We start from the raw sequence: 20,429 nt of genomic DNA, 5'->3' as shown, positions 1-20,429 counted from the left end.
ACGTATTCCTGATATCAAATCCACCCCAGCCCCTTCCCCACCCCCCACCCCCCATTTGGTTGTAGAACTGGAAGCGAGGTGGCTCAGTGGTGACACCTTGCTTGCTGCATGCGGAGTTGCCTCCCTTTGTTACCGGGATTACAGTCTCCTGTCATTCAAGTGTCAGTATCATACGTAGGTCTAGTTTGTTTTCATATAAACGAATGCCCATCATTATTCTTGAACTTGAAAATACTTTGACAAATATCGTAAATTTACCCATGGAAATCACTGATGACACCAGGTATTCGCGAAAAAGGTGAAAATGCCCTTCACTTCCGGTAAGATCAATATCGATGATCGAGACTTTTTGGGCGTTCTACCTTCAAGGATTTGATACTGACGCTGTGATATAACTAAACTCCTTGTTATGGTGATGTAGAGTCCAGCCCACTCATTCACCTCTCGGGAGATAGAGAAAATCGGAACATTGCATGCAGACGTTCCCTGGGTGTAGGTGTCAGCATGTCCATTCTGTCTCCGCTTGGAGACAACTTGAGACTCATTGTCCAGTAACTGTTTCCTGTACTTTATACGTGGATCTTCGTGGCAATGCCCAATTCGCTTGGTGTAATACTCTTAAAGCACGGCGCAGTCCTCAGCGGATGAACGCGCCAGGTAAGTAATCCCAGGCAGGCATCAGCTCGATTCAAATCAATTAGAAAATCACTTGTTGTTCAACAGACAATTTCCACATTCATCTAAATGGTCTATCTCAGGTCCCTCGGGAATTGCTGTCTAGAGCTGTTGGTTCTTCGAACACTTCTAACTTAGGAGGCGGATGTGAGGAGGAAAGTTGCCTCTGATGATGGTGCAACTAGAGTTTGCGACGTTTAATTACGGGGACTCGGTGTGACAACGCTAAGTACGTGACTGCTGTGAAGGGCAGGGGTTGACGGGAGCCCGATAGTGACGGGGAGAGAGTGGTAGGGTGGTCGTGGCCGATCGATAAGCTGCTGTCACTCTATCACAGAAACAGAGACAAGCAGTGCTCGAGGGAAGGGGAGGCTGATAGGATATGTGATTAACACATCAATCCTTGACTGCTTTCTTTTCAGGATTTACTGGATCTTCTTCACTTTTTTAGAGTAGCCGAGGTGCAAAAGATTTTAAAATCCATACCACTACATGTAGCTGGTGCGAGTGTTTTGTTTAGTTTTTCTTCTTATAATGAGAGAAAGAGAGTACTTTCTATATTCCTGATGAGATGAAATGTCTATATCCCATCTGATTTTTGGGGTTTAATCGAGGTGTCCTTTTTTACAATGATCCGGGACGAGCACCACGACAGCCATATGTAAGTGATATGATCGAACATTCGCAGACTCTTTTTTTTTGCATGTGTTTGTATTCATATGTATATGATGTTCAGCAACAGCAATTTTGTTTTTGTGATTGTTGTTGTTTTAACGCCGCACTCAGCAATATTGCAGCTATGTATCCGCTGTCTGTGAATAACCAAGTCTGAACCAGACAAATCAGTGATCAATAGCATGAGCATCGATCTACGCAACTGGGATACGATAACATGTGTCAACCAAGTCAGCGCGTCTGACCACCCGATCCCGCTAGTTACCTCTTATTACAAGCATGGGTTTCTGAAGATCAGTTGTAACCCGGATCTTCACGGGTTCTCCATGCAGACTAAAGTGGTCGTGTAACACAACAACCCATGACCTCACACGGAAAGTCAGAAAACGTTTCTTGAGGAACCGAAGCATTTAGGTACAGCCATGGGTGAACATTCTTCAGGCCACAATTCGTAATGTCGCAGGTTCAATGTCAGGCGGGTCTGGACTCTCATGGGGGCCATACAAAACATTGAGAATAGATGACTTTGACGTTCCATTGTTTCATGTATGCCAACGTGAACCTCGGTCAGTGGCATGACTTGTGCCAAATGCAAACAAGTTATAATATGTTGGTTATTAATATGATACATAATGTCTATACATCTGAAAAACTCTTTTTCTTTTTTTTAACAAATATTGTCAACAATAAGAAAGCAACAGAAACATGCTCCATTGGTAACTCACGTCATAAACACATCCCGACACCCTCTATTGTCATATCTTGGTGATTAAAACCGACCTATCTGACTCTCTTGTTCTCAAGGACAATTATGCTTCCATTTGTGGTGGTAGACGCCATGCCAGTTAGCTCTGGAAGTGATTTCTGTTCAGTAGGTCCAACTCCTAGTGTACACATACGTCTTTAATTGCATGAACTATACATTTGGGAAAACTTCAGGATCATGCAGGAGGGCGCTTAGTCATTAGCGCAGTAAATAATTAATTACAGGAATTGATTTGATATCACTGTGTTAAAAGGTTACTTTGTACTGGAAAAGATGACATGGAAATATGATGACTGCCTATAGCGGTTTCTTTGGAAATATACAATATGTTGAAAGTCTCAGAGCCGAATGCTCTGTATCTTGTTAGGAATATATAAGTGTTGTATTAATGAATATGGATCTGAGCCGTTATTCACAGAACACGTGATCTTGGGTAATGATGGGCATCCTGGTGTGCGCACTTTTCCAGTAATTATTTTAATACCAGCATATCGCAGAATCTTGCTGCGATCACTCATGCCGTGCTAAGAATGAGTCGCTATGTCTATTGAAAGAGTTTTAAAATGAAACAAATCAACAAGGGTTGTTGTAGAAGCATATTGAAATGCTGGTTTACGAAATGGGTTGTTTGTTTGGTGTTTAACGCCGCATTCAGCAGTGTTCCAGCGCATCGCGTAGGTCTGTAAATAATCGAATCTGGACGAGACAATCCAGTGATCAACAGCATGAGCATCGATCTACGCAAATAGGATACGACGGCATGTGTCTACGGAGCCTGACCACTCGATCACGTTAATCGCTTCTTACGACAAGCATGGATTAATGACGATCACTTTTGAAATGAGCCCGGTCTGGAAATATAAGTAAGTAAGTACTATGTGAATCACGGCTGAAAACACATAAGTCCTTGCAATTAATGGGGGTGAGTGAGTCTTACCTTTTAGCAACATTCCAGCAACACCAATGCAGGGGACACCAGCAATGGTTTCCACAAACTGTACCCATGTTGGAAAATCGTACCGGGTCTTTGGCCCTACTTTGGAACGCTTTAACCGCTACCCCACCGTGCAGTGAGAAGATATAACCGGTTTACTAAGTTGTTTTAGTCCTCGTACCCCTATCCCTACCCTTCCTACCCGTGACAGTAATACGTTTACGCGTGTCTGTGGTTGTTTCCACACGCCTGCTGATGCTGCTAACCTGCATCACGTTTAACATGGAATTGCATTATGATAGGACATCACAACCGAAGTGTCCCAATCCCTGGCTCTTCTGTATCCGCACAGACTCGGTGTGGGATCGAAAAAGAAATGTACAGATGCCTATAGATACAAATTCCAGGGTGTAGTTTTTCCAAAGTGTTTTTGCGGATACGGGTAATGATAATATATACCGGCAAGTGTAAATTGCACATTCACCGTACATTTATATAAAAGGGGATTTAACTTAGGAAAGATTTATGCTATTTCCCGTTTCCACTTGTTTATCCAAAATTTAGTGGTGATATTTATACGATGCAAAATATGATAGTGACCCACATAGAGGTGAAAACTAAAAAGTTGTTGCAATTAACTCTTATCAACAATACAAGGCTGACTTCAGCTGAAGGTAGGTGATCCCCTAGTAAGATTGCATAAGGAGACAACATCGTAGCTGCATCTTCCTCGTCCCCCACCACCCCCATCCCCTAACTGCATCTAATCCCCGGTCCGTCAACCACATGTGGCGGCCTGGGAATCAGACGCAGTACAACGAAGATGTGCTTTGCCAGGCAGCCCAATGTCCCTGGTACCAAGTGTGTACCTAGCATTACTGCAGCCACGGGGCGTAATTATCCAGCGGAACGTCATCCAACAAATGGTAGCAACCATTAATTCCACAGCTAATTGCAAACCGCTTCAACAAGTTACTTTACACAGCCAGCAAGAGCATTACTCGGGCAACCGATTCCTGGAAAGTGTAATAATTGGGAATCAATTCCTAAAGCAGGATTTCTAATGACTGTTCTTGTACAACATTCAGACTGTTGATTTCTTACGGGTATGAGTGCATGACACAGTTGACTGCCACCTGACACTGATTATATTGAACGGCATGACAGGGTGGTTAATGCTTCTCAAACGATGATACTGTAAAGTTCCGTCACCTGTCTGGAATGTTAATTTTGACACATTGCTTTTCTAACGATTAAGTTGTTGCAGCCTCATAGTGTCGCGCTGCAGTTTATTGACAGTTCTCCTTCTAGAATGGTTCTGGCGGTATTGGCGATGTCACGGTTGCGGAAGATAAAAATAGCCTGCACACATACCTTGCAGGGGCAGTCACTACCAGATGGAAAAGAATAATTATGATATATTAATTGTAAAATACACCTTGACAGGTCATGCTTAGAGGCGCACTTAATACATATGTGAATTAAAGTGTTACTTTACAGCGTCATGCTTCCCACACACGTTATTCATGTTTTATGGGTCTGTTTCCTACCAAAACGATCAAATCAAGCTGGGACAGGATCAAATGTTTCATTTTAGTTTTATATGTTAAGACAGCCTTGCTTATCGTAGAAAACGGGATATTTAAACATCAAATATATTCTCATTATGACAACATGGCAACGGTTAATGTTTGCCTAGATTTTCCGGATGTCTAAAAACGTTTCTCACGGAAAGATGCTGGCTGAGCAACTGGATTCAAGGACATTCTGTAGAACCTGTCCACACAATTATTGATGTTTTTTTTGTTGTAATTTACGATGTTCAAACAGAAAGTGTCTGAACTGAAAACACCAACTATCGGAAGCATATGCAATGAAAAATATTAAAGTAATGAAATGCAATGTGATGGGTAGCTCATTCAATAATGAGTACAGAACACGACTTTCATGCTCCATCATAAAATATGACAATCACCTCAATCCGCCAAGCCCAAGAGACAAATTCAAAACTTTCCTAATGTCATTATTAGTTCAAGCTCGACCCCATCTATGTGATCAATCTACACTGTATATTAGTATTCAATGACATGCGAAATAAACATTACTGGCACCTCGAGGAAATAGCCCGCAGCAACTGCTCAAACAAGTAACGTTTAGAACGGTATGGCATCATGATATATTCACATTATTACTCAGTGCTGTTCGCTGTAGCTTACCTGCTTCTGGAAGCTTACCTGGACTACACTCAGGATGAAGGTGATGCCGTGTGCTTGGCATAAAGGTGAAATAAAGTAAGACTCTGTGTATAGACTTACGCTTAGTTTCTGAACACACACACACACACACACACACACACACACACACACACACACACACACACACACTCACTCACTCACTCACTCACTCACTCACTCACTCACTCCACACACACATAATTTGGATATTAACATAGGAAGCCATGTAAATTGGAAAGGACCCTACAGAGTTGGAAGCATCGGAACCTGGGGACTTAATTCATTTACGGCTTGACCTTGCAAGGAGGGCGAGGCTTTTGAGTCTGTAAGGAAAATATGATTCAAGTGCTGTGAGACAGACTAAATCCCATCAATGATCCAACTGACACTTACGTGAATGGGACACACTTGAAATATAGAGCATCTGGAATGTACCCAGACTCTTGATTAGTAGAAATATTTTTATGATGTAATTTATGTTTCATTTTCATTGCAAATGTGGGTGGCGTCATCAAAGTGAAATGTATAACAGGTGAGTTTTGTATGTGTGCAAATGTTTTGAATGAGGGGATATACTCTTCTCCTAAAAGCATATCCTTGATAGATAGTGTGGTATTATTTACGTGACACGACACCTTTAAATGTTGCCAGGTAAACAGCAGCATGTGACAGCTCCATATTTGTACTGCTTAATGCATAATTCATGGTTCTTGTAACTATTCAACATGTATGGGCACAGCAGGGCATCCCGTGCTGCATGCGACTGTTACCATCATAAACACGTCATGAAGGGTCCCATGGGTTACAAGGCAGAGGACAGCCCTCGCACAATGGTCTTGATTGCTAGTAGATTCATTCATTCTGGAATAGAATTCTCTGAGTCAATGAAAAGTATTCCAAAAGTTATTAACAGTTCAAACAAATACCCATTGATCCGTCTCCTTCCAATGACCATTTACTTAATACAGACTCCATGGGTAGTTCATTCCCCATTGTCAAGACTACTATCGAGGGAAACATTAAATTTTAAAGATGGGAAAGCTTTGAATATTTGAGTGAAGAATATATAGATTGTGCGGAAATGAGATGCAGAGCTTCGTGTGTGATTGTATAAACGAGTGGGGCATCGCAGCGTCCTTGTACGAATACCTGCTTTCCAATGACAGATCCCAGTAAGACGGTTAATGAGATCTTGACTTTGACCTCTGTGTGGGACAGTGGACAATGGCTGCAGCTGACCACATGCTTTGCCTCATTAGGTGACGGAGATGTGGATTATTCATAACTAACGGCAATGCATTTGCTTCTACCTGAGATTCTCGTTTGATCATCTCAGTGAAACACCAAGGACACCAAACCCAGCGTGAATGTTATCAAGAGTATTGTTTCTGTGTGGAATTACTGACAGATCTGCATATCTTGGTGAAGAAGTGACTCATCTCTTGGCAAAATCCCGCTTGAAATACACGAGTGAGAGGATGATCTATATCCCCGAAGAAGTGGAATGTCACAGAAGGAATCACTGACAAGACAGCACTTCCGTGTTGCTGAGTAGATCATCATTAAGACTGCTGTAAACACATCTCGGTTGCACTAGTTATTTCCAGGAATCCGATGTTTCAGCGTTGGCAGTGTGCACGAGAAATATGTCAGCGTTATATTTTCTGGAAATTATGTCAGGTAACAGTAACATGTATACATGTCTGATATCATACTGAACACACATAACTGATTCCCCAACAGGCACACCACCTGTGCGTTTAGGATCGATCAGCAACAATTACACTATAATGGTATACATCAAAATGGATATCTAGACCAGGCCCGCAGATGTGCACAGCTCTTTGTAGAGCAATGATACCCGAGTCAGAGAGGATTAACTGTTGAGGACGCTTCTAACAGACTGAGTGCCAGTATCTTGAAGGATTAGGTCGAGCAGATAATCAGCTACTGTCCCTGTCTGTATTCACGTTCATAGCGCGAGCTTGCAACGCGAGCAACAAGCCTGTCCCGCGAAGCTTGGATCGGATCGAAGGACACCGCACACTGTAGGGTACTGCTATCACAAGCATGCTGGATTTTTTCCTTCACTATACACGTGGAAGGACCTATAATAATCTAGACCTTTGGCACTGAAGACGTCAAGAGTGTTTAGGATCACGAGGAGCTGATGCTGGAGAATAGTGGATATATTCAGAGGTGGCAATTCCGATATATGTGATCATCGCTGGATATCAGGGAACGGTCAAATGCGACTTGGCAATAGACCACCTTTTCATTTACTGGAGTCGTGACTCTTGTGCCTGTTCTTCTACCTTGGATCTAGCATTGGATGTGTTATATGTTGGCACAATACTAGAGTGAGATGAATTCGGCGAACGTCAGTGTTCGAGATTCGGGGGGTCGAAAGAAGTCAAAAGCGGCATTAGATTTGGAGGTTTGTTGACAAACTCGAATTTTCAAAACAATTCTTCATTTTGAAAATTTTTGAAACTGGTAGTTTTGGGATAGATTCTGCACATTGTTATAGACCTCTAGTAGTTGTTTGCTTCCAATTCTCCAGTAGCACCTCGTTTTTGTGAGGTATAGAACACTTTTTGTGAGGTTTAGAACACTTTTTGTGAGGCTTAGAACACTTCATGGCATGACATTATTACAATTATTTTTCACGAACTTCACGATATTGTTTCAGTCTATTCAACAGCACAAGCTGATTTAAAACCGTTTCGGTTCAGAATTGCACCGAACCCTGGAACGACCAGATGTTAATAACCCCAAAGGTTCAGTAAATAATTTATGTGATACATTTAACATCTATTGAGAAGGAACGACCTTAATTGCCGATCATGCATATGCATTAATTGGACAATTTGATTGTGAAATTCGTAACGAACGAGGACTCCTGCTTATATAATACGGGCATAGTACTAGATGCCTTGGCACCACATGTAGGATTGGATACGTTAACGGATACAGTGACGGGATTGTTGCTAGGTCTACACACACACGTGGAGTTCTCCCCGTTATAGAGTATAATAACAGGAAAAAGTGAAGTGATAGTGTGAACATCACCATGAATTCAGCAACAGTCAGTGTGAAACACGCCGAAGGAAACAAGAAAAAACACGCTGCGGTGGATTTAGAGGTACTGTACATTTTGTCTTTTACTTCTGTGTTGTTAATTAACACAGTCTAATGATTCCTATATGTTATTTGTGGAGGGTGGTGAACATGCTTTTGTATTTTGTTTGAAGTCTTCTTACTGAACAACGGGGTATATTTCATCTCTTTTCTCTGTTTTTGTATTCTCAAAAATTTAATCTGAATTGTATGCATAGAAATCATGTTTATAATGAATTTTTACTGATATATGTTTATTACTGTGACATTTGATAATACATGTGAAAGTTTACACTAGATGCAATTTGTGTATTTCTGTGATACTTATGTATATGCTTTCATTTATAATACTTTTGTATGAAGAGTCATTAATAACACTCCTATATAGTAAGGCATTCACAATACTACCATTGACACAATCATTTAGAAAAAAACGTCCCTGAGCACATAACTGTATTATGTGTATGTGTGTGCACGTGTGTGTATTTTTTATAGCCATTTGCACATGCTGTCATTCATAAGTCATTTATATCACATGTATACTGAATTTCTTCCTGCAATTGCAGTTGTTTTAATGCATCTACTACTGATATTGTACGTGGTCTTTTCTCATACGTCTATATATTAAGTCATTTATAGTGTGTCTATATGGTGTTGTATCAGACCTTTATTGAGATACAACAGTGTCAGATCCAATTGGGTATGTCTGCTACACGTGGCTGTAGGCCAGCTGTAGGTAGGACATATATGTGTCAGTCTTAATTACAAAGTAATGACACCAGGTGTTTATGAACAAGTTAAGCATGTCCTACCTTACCAGTAGCCCAGCCATTCACAAAGATTATACATATAAGTAAATGTTGTATTGCATACCTACAGAGTAGAGTTGAGATTGATGCATATTCCAAACACGTATTACTAAATTAGCTTCCTTATTCGCAATGTTTCATTGTGGAATATCGAAATGCACATTAGCGTGAGAAGGTGGAGATATTGATCGACTTTAAGAGAAATTTTGAGTTGATGTTGGTGATCATAACACCAGTGACACTCTTGTGTCAGATCCAGGAATTTCAACCACAGCAGTTACCCCGCTTTACACGCCATGACGTCGTCAATTCAGCTGTCATCTGTTCATTTCTTCTGGAACCAATGTTGAATCACCAGTGTTTCAAAACCCAACTGATACACTTGTCAAATGGCAAATCAGGAATTAGCTACATTCTTGTCTTTTGTCGGTGTTTCCTGTTTAGAATATTTGTGAATATCGTGTATTAAGAACAACGGCGATGGAATGAAGGGATACGACTTGCTCTAATACATTTTGCAATGAAAAGTTAACAGCGTCTTAAGTCAGCGTTCGAAGTCAGCGTTCGAAGTCAGCGTTCGAAGTCAGCGTTCGAAGTCAGCGTTCGAAGTCAGCGTTGGTCCTTAGGCCCGAAGTCGACTGAAAAACATTGGGACTCACATCTTTTGTTTTCTGTACGTTCTTGTGACCGACAGCTTTTTCATATTCATCCCCAGGAACTGAGGGTATTAATTCCATATCAAAATATTGTTCCTACACATTCTGATCGAGACCCACACTGTTGTTTGGTTCTGGGTTTTCTAGCCTTTCATCGTTAATGGCAAACACTGTCTAAGTGACGAACCTGCTCTGACAGTCACGTGTCTCTCTTACTGATATCCACAGGTTCACAGTATTGCTTTCTGTGATGGCTGAATGCTCGTAGTGATGTATGGACACAACGGAAATGTTCTTCATCAATGAATACAAGGAAGGACTCTAACTTTCGCCTGACTGATCAGTGTATGACTAATTGTAAACCAAAGTCACTGTGTTCAGTAATCTGATTGGTTGAAAAACATGGTCAAATGGTATTTGATTCCCGGAAACTGCAAGACTATTCACTGCGTATTGACACGTAGAAACATCGCAAGCAATTGTTTTGTTGTGTCATCAACAGTGGTGACGTCATTCAAATCACACTGTGACGTAAAGTCAGAATGACGTCACAACTGAGTAACTCTAGATGCTACCATGGGAACCAACTGAAACGGCCAGCTGATGACACTTCACTGCTATACCCGTACTCAATGTAAACGAGTGCAGAGATTAAAACCCTTTGGTTTACTTTTTTGTTTACAATATCGGTTCCAAATGTATTCCCGTGCTTCAAATACTAAATAACACCCGGAAATTGGCCAACACGTGATATTTATCTCCTAATTAATGTAGGCTATACCAGTAGCTTTATCTTTTGTATATCAACGGTTCTGGATGAAAACAATCCGACTAAATGAACACGTGCAAAACGTTTTAAGCACTGGGATAATCGCAGCTCCCATATCTTAACACAGACTTACAAGAGTGGCAATACTAAGATTGCTTTGGAAAGCACAACTATTTTGTAGCTCGAGTTTATTTGGCTAACTGCATTGTATTACAATGTGCATGTCTTTGTCTGTCCGCTTTGATCGTTATATTTTGAGATATATACTGGACAAAAAGTAATTAGGGATATATGTAAATTTCGAAAATATGAATCTATTTATTCATTGACACACTGCTGAAATATCAATCACAAAAATACGAATATCCCTAGGTTATGTTGTCCAGTATAGTCTGGAGTGAAACATGGCACAGAGCGAACCATGAGTATGGATAAGGCGTTAAAACCCAAGAATTATGATCAGGATGAGGCAGGATTGTAAGCCATGATTATGGTCTTCTGCGACGCCTAAGGGAAGCAACTCTAGTCAGCAAACTGATTAAAGGTCAGCTATGTCCCTGCTTGAATTATAGTAATCCTATCTGAACTGTATTCATCAAACACGAACACATTCGTTAGGTTGGCTAAACCCATGTGAATTGCCGTATTCCTTATGGCATCGTTGGGAGCTGCAAGTGTCAGTCTGTTTGAGGAAACAAATGGCCTATATAACATTAATTACTACGGTCAGTGCAAGACAAATTGTAAATGAACAAACGTTAAAGGCCTACGTGCTAGTCGGATGTGATGAATTGATATAACAAAGATGGCAAACAAACTTTCAAATGCTACTAAGAGCCAGTCTATGTGATAATATTTCTGTGTACTATCAGGCAGATGTGTTGTGGTGTTAGTGCAGAACGTGATGCCGAAGTGCGGAGCTTATGGTGTGTACACATAAAACCATGACGTCATTACTGATTGACGTAAGTGGCATAATTGACAGACACCTGGTTGTATTGAGAAGGCGGACCTCTGTGTTACTGAAAACTCAATAGCATGGATGCTCAGCCAATATTACAAAACCGGATCCGCGCCTCAATGGTTCGAGTTCGATTCCTGGCAACCAACCCTACCTTTACAAAATTTGGTCAGTTAAGCTGGTCATAAGTGACTGTTAATATATCTCTGCTTCATACTCATATGACCCACCATGGCTCGTTCAAATAAACCACGCCACTAACTGAAAGTGGATATACTGTATTTCTGCAATGTCGACGCTTTCGCGGAGTTAGGTACGCCCTGCCATGTTAGCAAATTACGCTATTATAATTATGTTTAATCAAGCAAGGTAATTCATTCAGATCTATAATACGACACGGTAATTGCCTAATTATTTAGAGTACGTCACAAATAATTATCGTTCTTTCAGGAAAAAGGCTAATTAATGTTTCCCATGCTTTTTCAGTGCTTGTTTACACACAAACAATGGGAGTTTGATTACTAAGATATGTTGGTCACATGTATATAGCGACTGCTGTGGTGTCCAGGATATGGTTATTGATTTGTAGACGCATTTGCGTACACGTTGTCCTGTTATTTTGCTGGCATTCGCAAACCTGAATTCAGATGGTATAACAAAATATATATGTGCTTAATGTTGATCACCTCTTCAGGTATCAGTTTCTGTTACGACACCAATGTCGGTAACTGGTAGGTGAGAATTGTAAACTAGGCTGTGGTTTTGTTGCTTCTACGGGTGCTGGAAATCCTTACACTTGCGTCTCATCATTTCCCCTTTTTGCAATGTTCCTACGAGAGACGGTGGGGTAGCCTTGGGGTTAAAGCGTTCGTTTGTCACACCGAAGACCGGGGTTCGATTCCTGCTTGTGAGGGATGTGTGAAGCCCATTCTGGTGTCCCCCGCAGTGATATTGCTAGACTTTTGTTAAAAGCGGCATAAAACCGTACTCACTCACCCACTCCTACGACAAGTGTACCATCACTTATGTATCGGTTGATTAAAATGGCGCTACATCCATGTTATCACAAATCAATGATAGTCACTACCATAGCGTATCAGTTCTTATAAGGATAACCTGTTGCCTTCTGCTGCCGTAGATACCAACCCTCCTTAAGCTTTGGATACCCTGGATAGTATCTGCTTCTGTGCTGTTTGAAATTATTCATTATCATTATCATTCTGTAAGCTGGTATAAAAAACCGTGTTATATCGTGTTCAAGGTCGATTTTGACATGAACAATATCTCGTAGCTCTCGAAAGAAACATATGATACAAGCAAACAGAAGATCTAATCATGAAACCAACAGAACTCGTAACCTTTCGTGAAGCTTCTACCAAATACCATTCTGACATTCCAAATCCTGCTTGAGGTCTGGGCCTATTCCGTATTTTGATGTAACCCGTTTTGCTTTGATCCAAGTTGTCATCAACAGTGTGCGTCATCTTTGAGATGATGTTGGGGCAGATCTCTCGCTCATTCTGGGAATCTCAGCAGCGAGTCGTGTTACAGATTCGTGGGGAGTGTTTCAGCGTCTCCTTGTACCCTGAAGCATTGACTTGTGAGCCTCTAGATCACCAGTAATGCTATTCGCGTGAATCCGAGGCTCTGATTACAATAACAAAATTGCTTGTATCTATTACCGCTGTACTCCTCTCACGGTAAACATCATGAATGGTGATCATTCACAATATATTTGCACCCACTCTCATTGTCTGTTGTGTATTTAAATTAAAACAGTAAATGTATTAGTAATTATTTTGAGCTCATCATCCGTCAAAGTCAAACCATATCTCCTTCATCTATGCGCCTGTGTGTTTATCACACGAGGTGATGTAACCTAGTGGATAAAGCGTTCGCTGGTCACGCCGAAGACGTGGGTTCGATTCCGGAACACACATGGGTACAATGTTTGAAGCCCATTAGGGGGGTACCCCGCCTTGATATTGCTGGAATATTGCTAAACGGGGGCGTAAAACTTAATATTTACTTCCTTTATAGCATTTTCCGATGTCCAAGCAACCATGCTCAAAATGATGTCACAAACATATGTGCAGCTTAAACTTTGAATGTACTGTGCACAAATTTGTCTGTTTATTTATACCACTCTCTCTCTGCAATATTTCATGAGGAAATCTACAAAGGGTCATTCTCTTTCGTCCTTATCCGTCCCGCGACATTGAAGATGTATTGTGATGTTACCGGATGGTGATGACATCATTCATGACTTGTACACGGAGAGACACACACAGAGAAACGCATACAAACACAAAGATGTGGACTACGTATGTGCATTTCTCTATATCCCTACATACAAATATGCCATCCATCCAGATACCTACCTGTTATCCTTCCGTCAGTGTCAATGTAAATCATGAAACTCTGTTATAAGCTTGCAGCTGTAAGCCAGCAGTACATTTGCAGCCTGTCACAACGACCTGCCATGCTACTGCGGCAGCGTCGCTTGCCACCACAACCGCCATCGTTACTTGCTGTTCTATACGACAGCTTGGACGAGGCATGCTCTGAAAAATCTAATTGTCAGTCCATTGGAGAACGTTTGCATATAAGGATAATCGAATTCTATTGTATATGTTTGTTAGATTCTTCCTACGTTGATCTTCACAAATGATAATATACGTGTAAAATGTCTAATGAGTGACAGTGGCCCCTCTGTGTTAAACTTCCATAGGTTACAGTCCACTGTAACAAGTACACGAAAGACAAAAGAGTCCGCATGATTTATTCATTTGAACAGTTGTAACTAAACAAGGTTGAACACAGACTCCGGCTTGATCGATTGTGGTATTATGAGTATGTTTACAGTGTTGGTGGTTGTGAGGCGTATCAATAAAATACATTAGCGTTACATTGAATACACATTAAAGGGCTAAGGTTTAGCACGTCCTTCAGTTGTTTAATACAATAGTACATATCTATGTAGGGTTAGGGTACCATGGACGATTGTTGTTTCTTGTTCCGATTGGTTGTAGTTAAGTCAACGTCAAATGGACCTGTTGGTTAGGCTGGTTATAATGACGTCAGCATCTAGGGTACCCCTTGGTTGGATTGGTTTTTAAGAGGTTAGCCTCAAGAGTACGTGAGATGTACCCGTTGGTACGGCTCTTTATATTGACGTCAACTTCAACGGTACCTGTTGGTGGATGAGTTGTTTTTACGACATTGGCCTCGAGGGTACGTGAACTGTACTTGTTGCTTTGGTTGGTTATACTGACGTCAGCTTCAAAGGTACCTGATAGTTGATTTGGTAATAATAACGTCAGCTTCAAAGATACCTGTTGGTTGTATCTTTTTTATGAGACGTTAGTGTCATGGGTACGTCAAATGTAAATGTTGGTTTAGCTGGTCATGATGACGTCAGTTTCAACGTACCTATTGGTCGGATTGGTTTATAAGGTGTTACCCTCAAGGGTACCAGATATTCTGGCTGGCTACGGTGACGTCGGTCTCTAGGGTATTTGGTGTATGATGTCAGTTTTAATGGTGGATGTTTGTTTGGCTGGTAAGTGTCAGTGGTACCCGACTGACTGATTGGCTTTGATGGCCTCAGCAAAATGAGTAACTGTTTGATTATTCTCTATGGGAAAGTAAGGTTTAAACGGCACTTTTCGGTCTGGCTGATTATTGTCAAAACGCCTAGAGCTGGCATGTCAACTCATTCTGAGGTTATCATTGTACATGAGGCACAATGGGCGAGTGAGTGTAGTTTTATGCCGCTTTTAGCAATATCCTACCCCCAATATCACGGCAGGGGACACAAGAAATGGGCTTCACAGATTGTACCCATGTGAAGAATCGAACCCGGTCTTCAGCGTGACGAACGAAGGCCTTAAGCATTAGGATACCCCAATAGTGAGATACCTTGATATAGGATTCATTTTGGTGACATTTAACTTTCTCTTCGAGAAATTTGATAGCTGTTGGATAAGCTCAGTATCCAAAAACTCACATTCACAGTGACACGAATCATTACTTTCAGAACATATTCCTCAAATCTTTGGTAATTTACTTAAGTACTTAAACCTCCAAGGCTGTGTGAGACCCTTCTGACGCAAGCGTGATTAGATGCAGTGGAACGTCCTCCATGCTTTTGCAATGCTTAGAGGCACGTGTTCCGGGTAGTCTTAACGTAGATTCCAGCACAGTATGCACAGTCATGACAAGGTCTCGCGACGTATTGATGACCAAGCTGTCATGTAATCCTTTTTCGGTGATATTAAATCTGTAGTCTGGGTGAACAACGTTGTTTGCCAACCCTGACCGCTGGACATGAAGCATGTGCTGAGGGCTACTCAAATAGATTCCCCCGCATAGATTACTCGCTGATTGAAACAGTATGGACAATCACCGCAGTTACAGTAAACTGATTTGATGCGCTGTGCCCCGACAAATGTAATGACAGAATTAACTTCCTTGAAAGCGAAGTCTGGGGTCATGGGAGAACCGCAACGGAGATCCTCTGTGCAAGCACGTCAGGACGTGTTCTTCAGAAGCTGGTCTTAATGCTGTTGGACCAGACACGGAATCCTAGGAGTTAATGATCTTAATAACCATACAATACGGGATTCAACTGTACATTTAACTTAGCAGTTTGTCGTCTAGGACGCATCTGATTCTGTGGTGTAATGCATTTGGTTAACCTGTCAAGATTACGTTTTCTAATGTGAGCTTTGCCTCGTAAACGTTACCTCCGCGGGCCATCGAGCAAATGTCGAACATTTTGAAATAAACGATAAGCGGAGGCAAGCATGTATTAAGTGAAGGTTCGAAGGGAATCGTATCCATCGACTTAGACAACAGTCTAATTTTAATTTCGATTTGAATTTAAGTCAATAAAGTTTCCAGAGTACCCCAGTTATTCCTGAAGCATCGCAACTGAATTTATGGCAGTTCATCAATAAATAATGATGTGTTGTTCAAACAAAAATAAAGAACACTCTATGCATTCGCTGTCATGCTATAATGAATGAATTGTTGTTATTAACGTTTGTTTTTATTTAACTGTGGATACTCGGCAGTGACACATGCCTTAGTCATGTGCTTTCACCTGCTCATTGTAAAGTCAGTAGAACTGAGCCGAGGTGGATTACTGTGATTGGACCACTCATGTATGTGAAGGATGATCAGACATAGGATTTCAGATGGGTTTTTAATGAAGAAACTTCCATCTAGCCTTTTGTTGTATCGGTTAAGAAAAAATGGACGTTATCTTTGTTGCAAGTTCTTGAAACGGCAGTAAATAATACACAGTTGTGTGTAGACAACATATTCCATGTCAGAGCTTGCAATAAGATAGAGCTGAGACAGAGAATAAATAACACGAAGTCTGCATTTATGAAAGCTTAAGAGGCTGGCGCGGATAGACTTGACTTGGAGGCACCATGATGATTAAGGTTCCAGCTTAATTCTCTTCCACACTGATCCACTTTTGCCGCCGATGTTGGATGGATTTAATCCTAGTTTCATAGAAATGCTATTGGCGGGTCCAAAAGTTGACCTTGATAAGCTGAGTTCCTTAGCACCTCAGCACGGATACTCCATGATATTACCTTTCGCTCAGACAGTCATTAACGTATTTGGTGATGAATCCAAATTGTTGAAATTGTTGTTTAGGCTCATGATGGTTTTATCCAAAGTTACACATTGTGGCAAGAACACCTTACCGGGTCATCTTCAAACAGAGTAGGTGCATGGCGTGTTCATGCCAGAAGCTTTGAGAAATGAACGATATGACAGTTTCTGTAGTCTCTCCTGTCTTAGGCTTGCTATCCTTGCAATCACCTTAACGTTAATTCTCTGAATAATTTCTAGTCACGAGGACGTGAGAGTCACCTTCAGGGGACATCCTACCACGCTTAACATCTACTGCACCCTTCTTTACGGTGATGCTGGAAGGGCCATCCTTTTCTTGTGCTGTATCCAAACCTTTAAGGAAAGCTTTTGGTGTTGAGCCCCTGTGTCTGCAAGTACTTTCATTGTCCATTCCCCAAGCATGGCGTTTTCCAAAGGTCACAGACCCCTGTTTAATTAACTGACTTGTCAGAGTAATGTCCATTTTCCAAACGTCACGAACTCACAATTTGCTGAACTCACTCAATGATTTGTCGATATTATTTCTGTGACACCATATAATGTCCACGTAAAGAGACAACTGATTTTATCAACAGACCTAAATTCCCTTTCCCAGAACATTTACATTCTACTGCCTCTCAAAACTTTAACGACAACGGTCGTAAGAGGCGACTAACGGGATCGGGTGGTCAGACTCGCTGACTTGGTTGACACATGTCATCGGTTCCCAATTGTGCAGATCGATGCTCATGTTGTTGTTCACTGGATTGTTTGGTCCAGACTCGATTATTTACAGACCGCCACCATATAGCTGGAATATTGCTGAGTGTGGCGTAAAACTAAACTCACTCACTCACTCACTCACTTTAATGACAACACATTGAAATTTTCAAGCATAATGAACCATATTTATCTACACACAAAAAAAATCATTGTCGGGAAATGAACATGCTTCCCGACTAAATTAGGATTGAAGACCTGCAAAAAGAAATTGCAGCTACGACGAATATTGATGTTTTCATTGACACTGATTATCTCAAAGGTGTAATCACGAAGCGATTACTAAAGGAATTTGGCACTGTCGCTGACACCACAGGACCCTTTCCATCGGGTGATCTCTATGTATTACATAACGCTATACAGCCTTTTTCACCTTTAGTTCTGGGATGCGAATCGTTTCAGAAGCTTGTAGCAAAGATAACGTCCATTCATTTTCGTGACTGATCCCTCCACCTTTGCCCCTTAAGCCCTGTCTTGGAGTAATTGTGCAATTTGACAGCCATAGATCGATCTTTGAGCTTTAAGAGGTCTCCAATACATTGCCCTCGAGACCACAAATAGGAAATCAAGACGAATTTCCTACAAGAGGAAACTCCGTCAGATTAACTATGTCCTTATTAAACGTAATTGTGGCTTGATGACCACCGGATCTGTAGCTAGGAGATGAGTAGATGGTTTCATTCATAGTTATTCACGGGCCGTGGATGGGATGGGACGGAGTTGACATCGGGGTCGGGTGGCTGGCGGTCCTCAGCACTAAGCTGAAGCCTGATTTCATCACATTGTCTCGCTTCTGTGAAGAATCTGTTCTAACTTGTAGAGTGGAGGGATGTGTTTAGCAATGGTTTCACGAACAAAATATCACCTCTGCACTGCATTTCTGTTGATGTTTTCCCACACTCTCTCCAGCGTACTATACTCAAGCCGACCTTGACTCCACCCCGACTTTTGTTACGGATACACTGCATTCATCCATCAGTTTCTCACCTCTTCCCATTGTTAAGGGTTCGTGGGTGTGTATTTAGATTTAGCTCACCTGCATTAAAGGCTTTGTGTAATCGATTCTTTTTATCCTGCCTGTATGTATTACTGTCATGATAATTAATGCCTGCCAGCATGGTAGTGTATGAAACATTTGCATTTGCATCGTATGACCGCCAACTCTTGCATACATATTAGTCCGTCATGAACCATTGTGTGATAAGCAGTATCAGTGTGTAATCAATATTCTGCTGGTACCCTCTTAACTATATATTTACCTTCGATAATGATCTCATCTCAAAAGACAATATTGATGATGCTGATTTCTTTGGTGTGCCATACCAGCGGTTACATTGTAATTACTTAGTGATTGAGGATCAATGTTTAAACATGTCCGGAATGGCGATCACATTGGAAGCGTAATAGTGTCCCACAGCGATGTGTCGTGTAAAAAATGCATTACCCTTTAAATCGGTAAGTATGGTTTCTTGCTGTTACACAAATGATTACATTTCACTTTTACATCTTGCACGTCACTGTCGAATTGTCTAAATTTAGATCATGCAATATTTCAGAATATACAGGCGAGCTACAGCATATTGTGGTTATGTATTTAATGATTTAGTGCAGTTTGTTAGGACTGAGAGTAAGGGACATTGGTGTCTCTAACGCCATTACATACACATACATGTGTATATGTATTGGTGAGCCATGATGATTGCCATGTTGTCAGAGCCACGTGCACACGTGTAGCATGCGTTCGGGAATGAATGCTAAAATGAGTGAGTGAGTGAGTGAGTGAGTTTTACTCCGCACTCAGCAATATTGCAGCTATATGACGGCGGTCTGTAAATAATCGAGTCTGGACCAGACAATGCGGTGATCAACAGCATCAACATCGATCTGCGTAATTGGGAAACGATGACATATGTCAACGAAATCAGCAAGCCTGACCACCCGATCCCGTTAGTCGCCTCTTACGACAAGCATAGTCGCCTTTTATGGCAAGCGTGGGTTGCTGAATGCCTATTCTACTCCGGACCTTCATGGTCAATGTGAAATGAAATGGCTCTGATTTGTTAATTATCGAGTTCCAAATCCGACGATTACATAATTGTTATTGTACGGTACCTAGGAATGATGTAATTTTTCATCGACTGAATATATTCAGTAGATATAGACACCACCATTCTACAGATAGGCATATATTGCCAAAGAAAATGCAAACCTCACTTGCGAATAACCTTAAGAACTGAAACTGTTTCAAACTGTAATCTTAATATGTATTTAGTGCTAATTTCCTCAGCATAATTTCGATGCCTCCACTATAGCCATAAGTCTTAAATATATAGTTATCTATTCACTTATCTTTGCTTCGTGTATTGGTCATGGTTTCCAGCCATTTGGAGATGTTTTATGTTATAATGTACCTGTATCT

General features: G+C 41.1%; 1 protein-coding gene across 3 annotated transcripts in view; it reads left to right on the top strand.

Annotated features, from left to right (window-relative positions):
- LOC137297712 (dipeptidyl peptidase 4-like) overlaps window positions 1–20,429 on the top strand; it is a 499,818-nt gene that overhangs the window by 214,585 nt on the left and 264,804 nt on the right. Inside the window, exon 1 of one of the 3 annotated variants that reach the window (XM_067829641.1) lies at window positions 7,063–8,429. The exons of the other annotated variants lie outside the window; for them this stretch is intronic. Within the exon in view, the coding sequence (XP_067685742.1) occupies window positions 8,358–8,429 (72 nt within the window). The 5' untranslated portion in view covers window positions 7,063–8,357. Of the gene's footprint in view, window positions 1–7,062; window positions 8,430–20,429 lie in introns of those variants that run through there. 3 annotated transcript variants of the gene reach the window in all.

Source organism: Haliotis asinina, chromosome 10, assembly GCF_037392515.1.
Source record: "Haliotis asinina isolate JCU_RB_2024 chromosome 10, JCU_Hal_asi_v2, whole genome shotgun sequence".
NCBI lineage: Eukaryota > Metazoa > Mollusca > Gastropoda > Lepetellida > Haliotidae > Haliotis > Haliotis asinina.
Note: the sequence above shows the minus strand (reverse complement) of the source record. Positions and strands in the feature narration are given on the sequence as shown.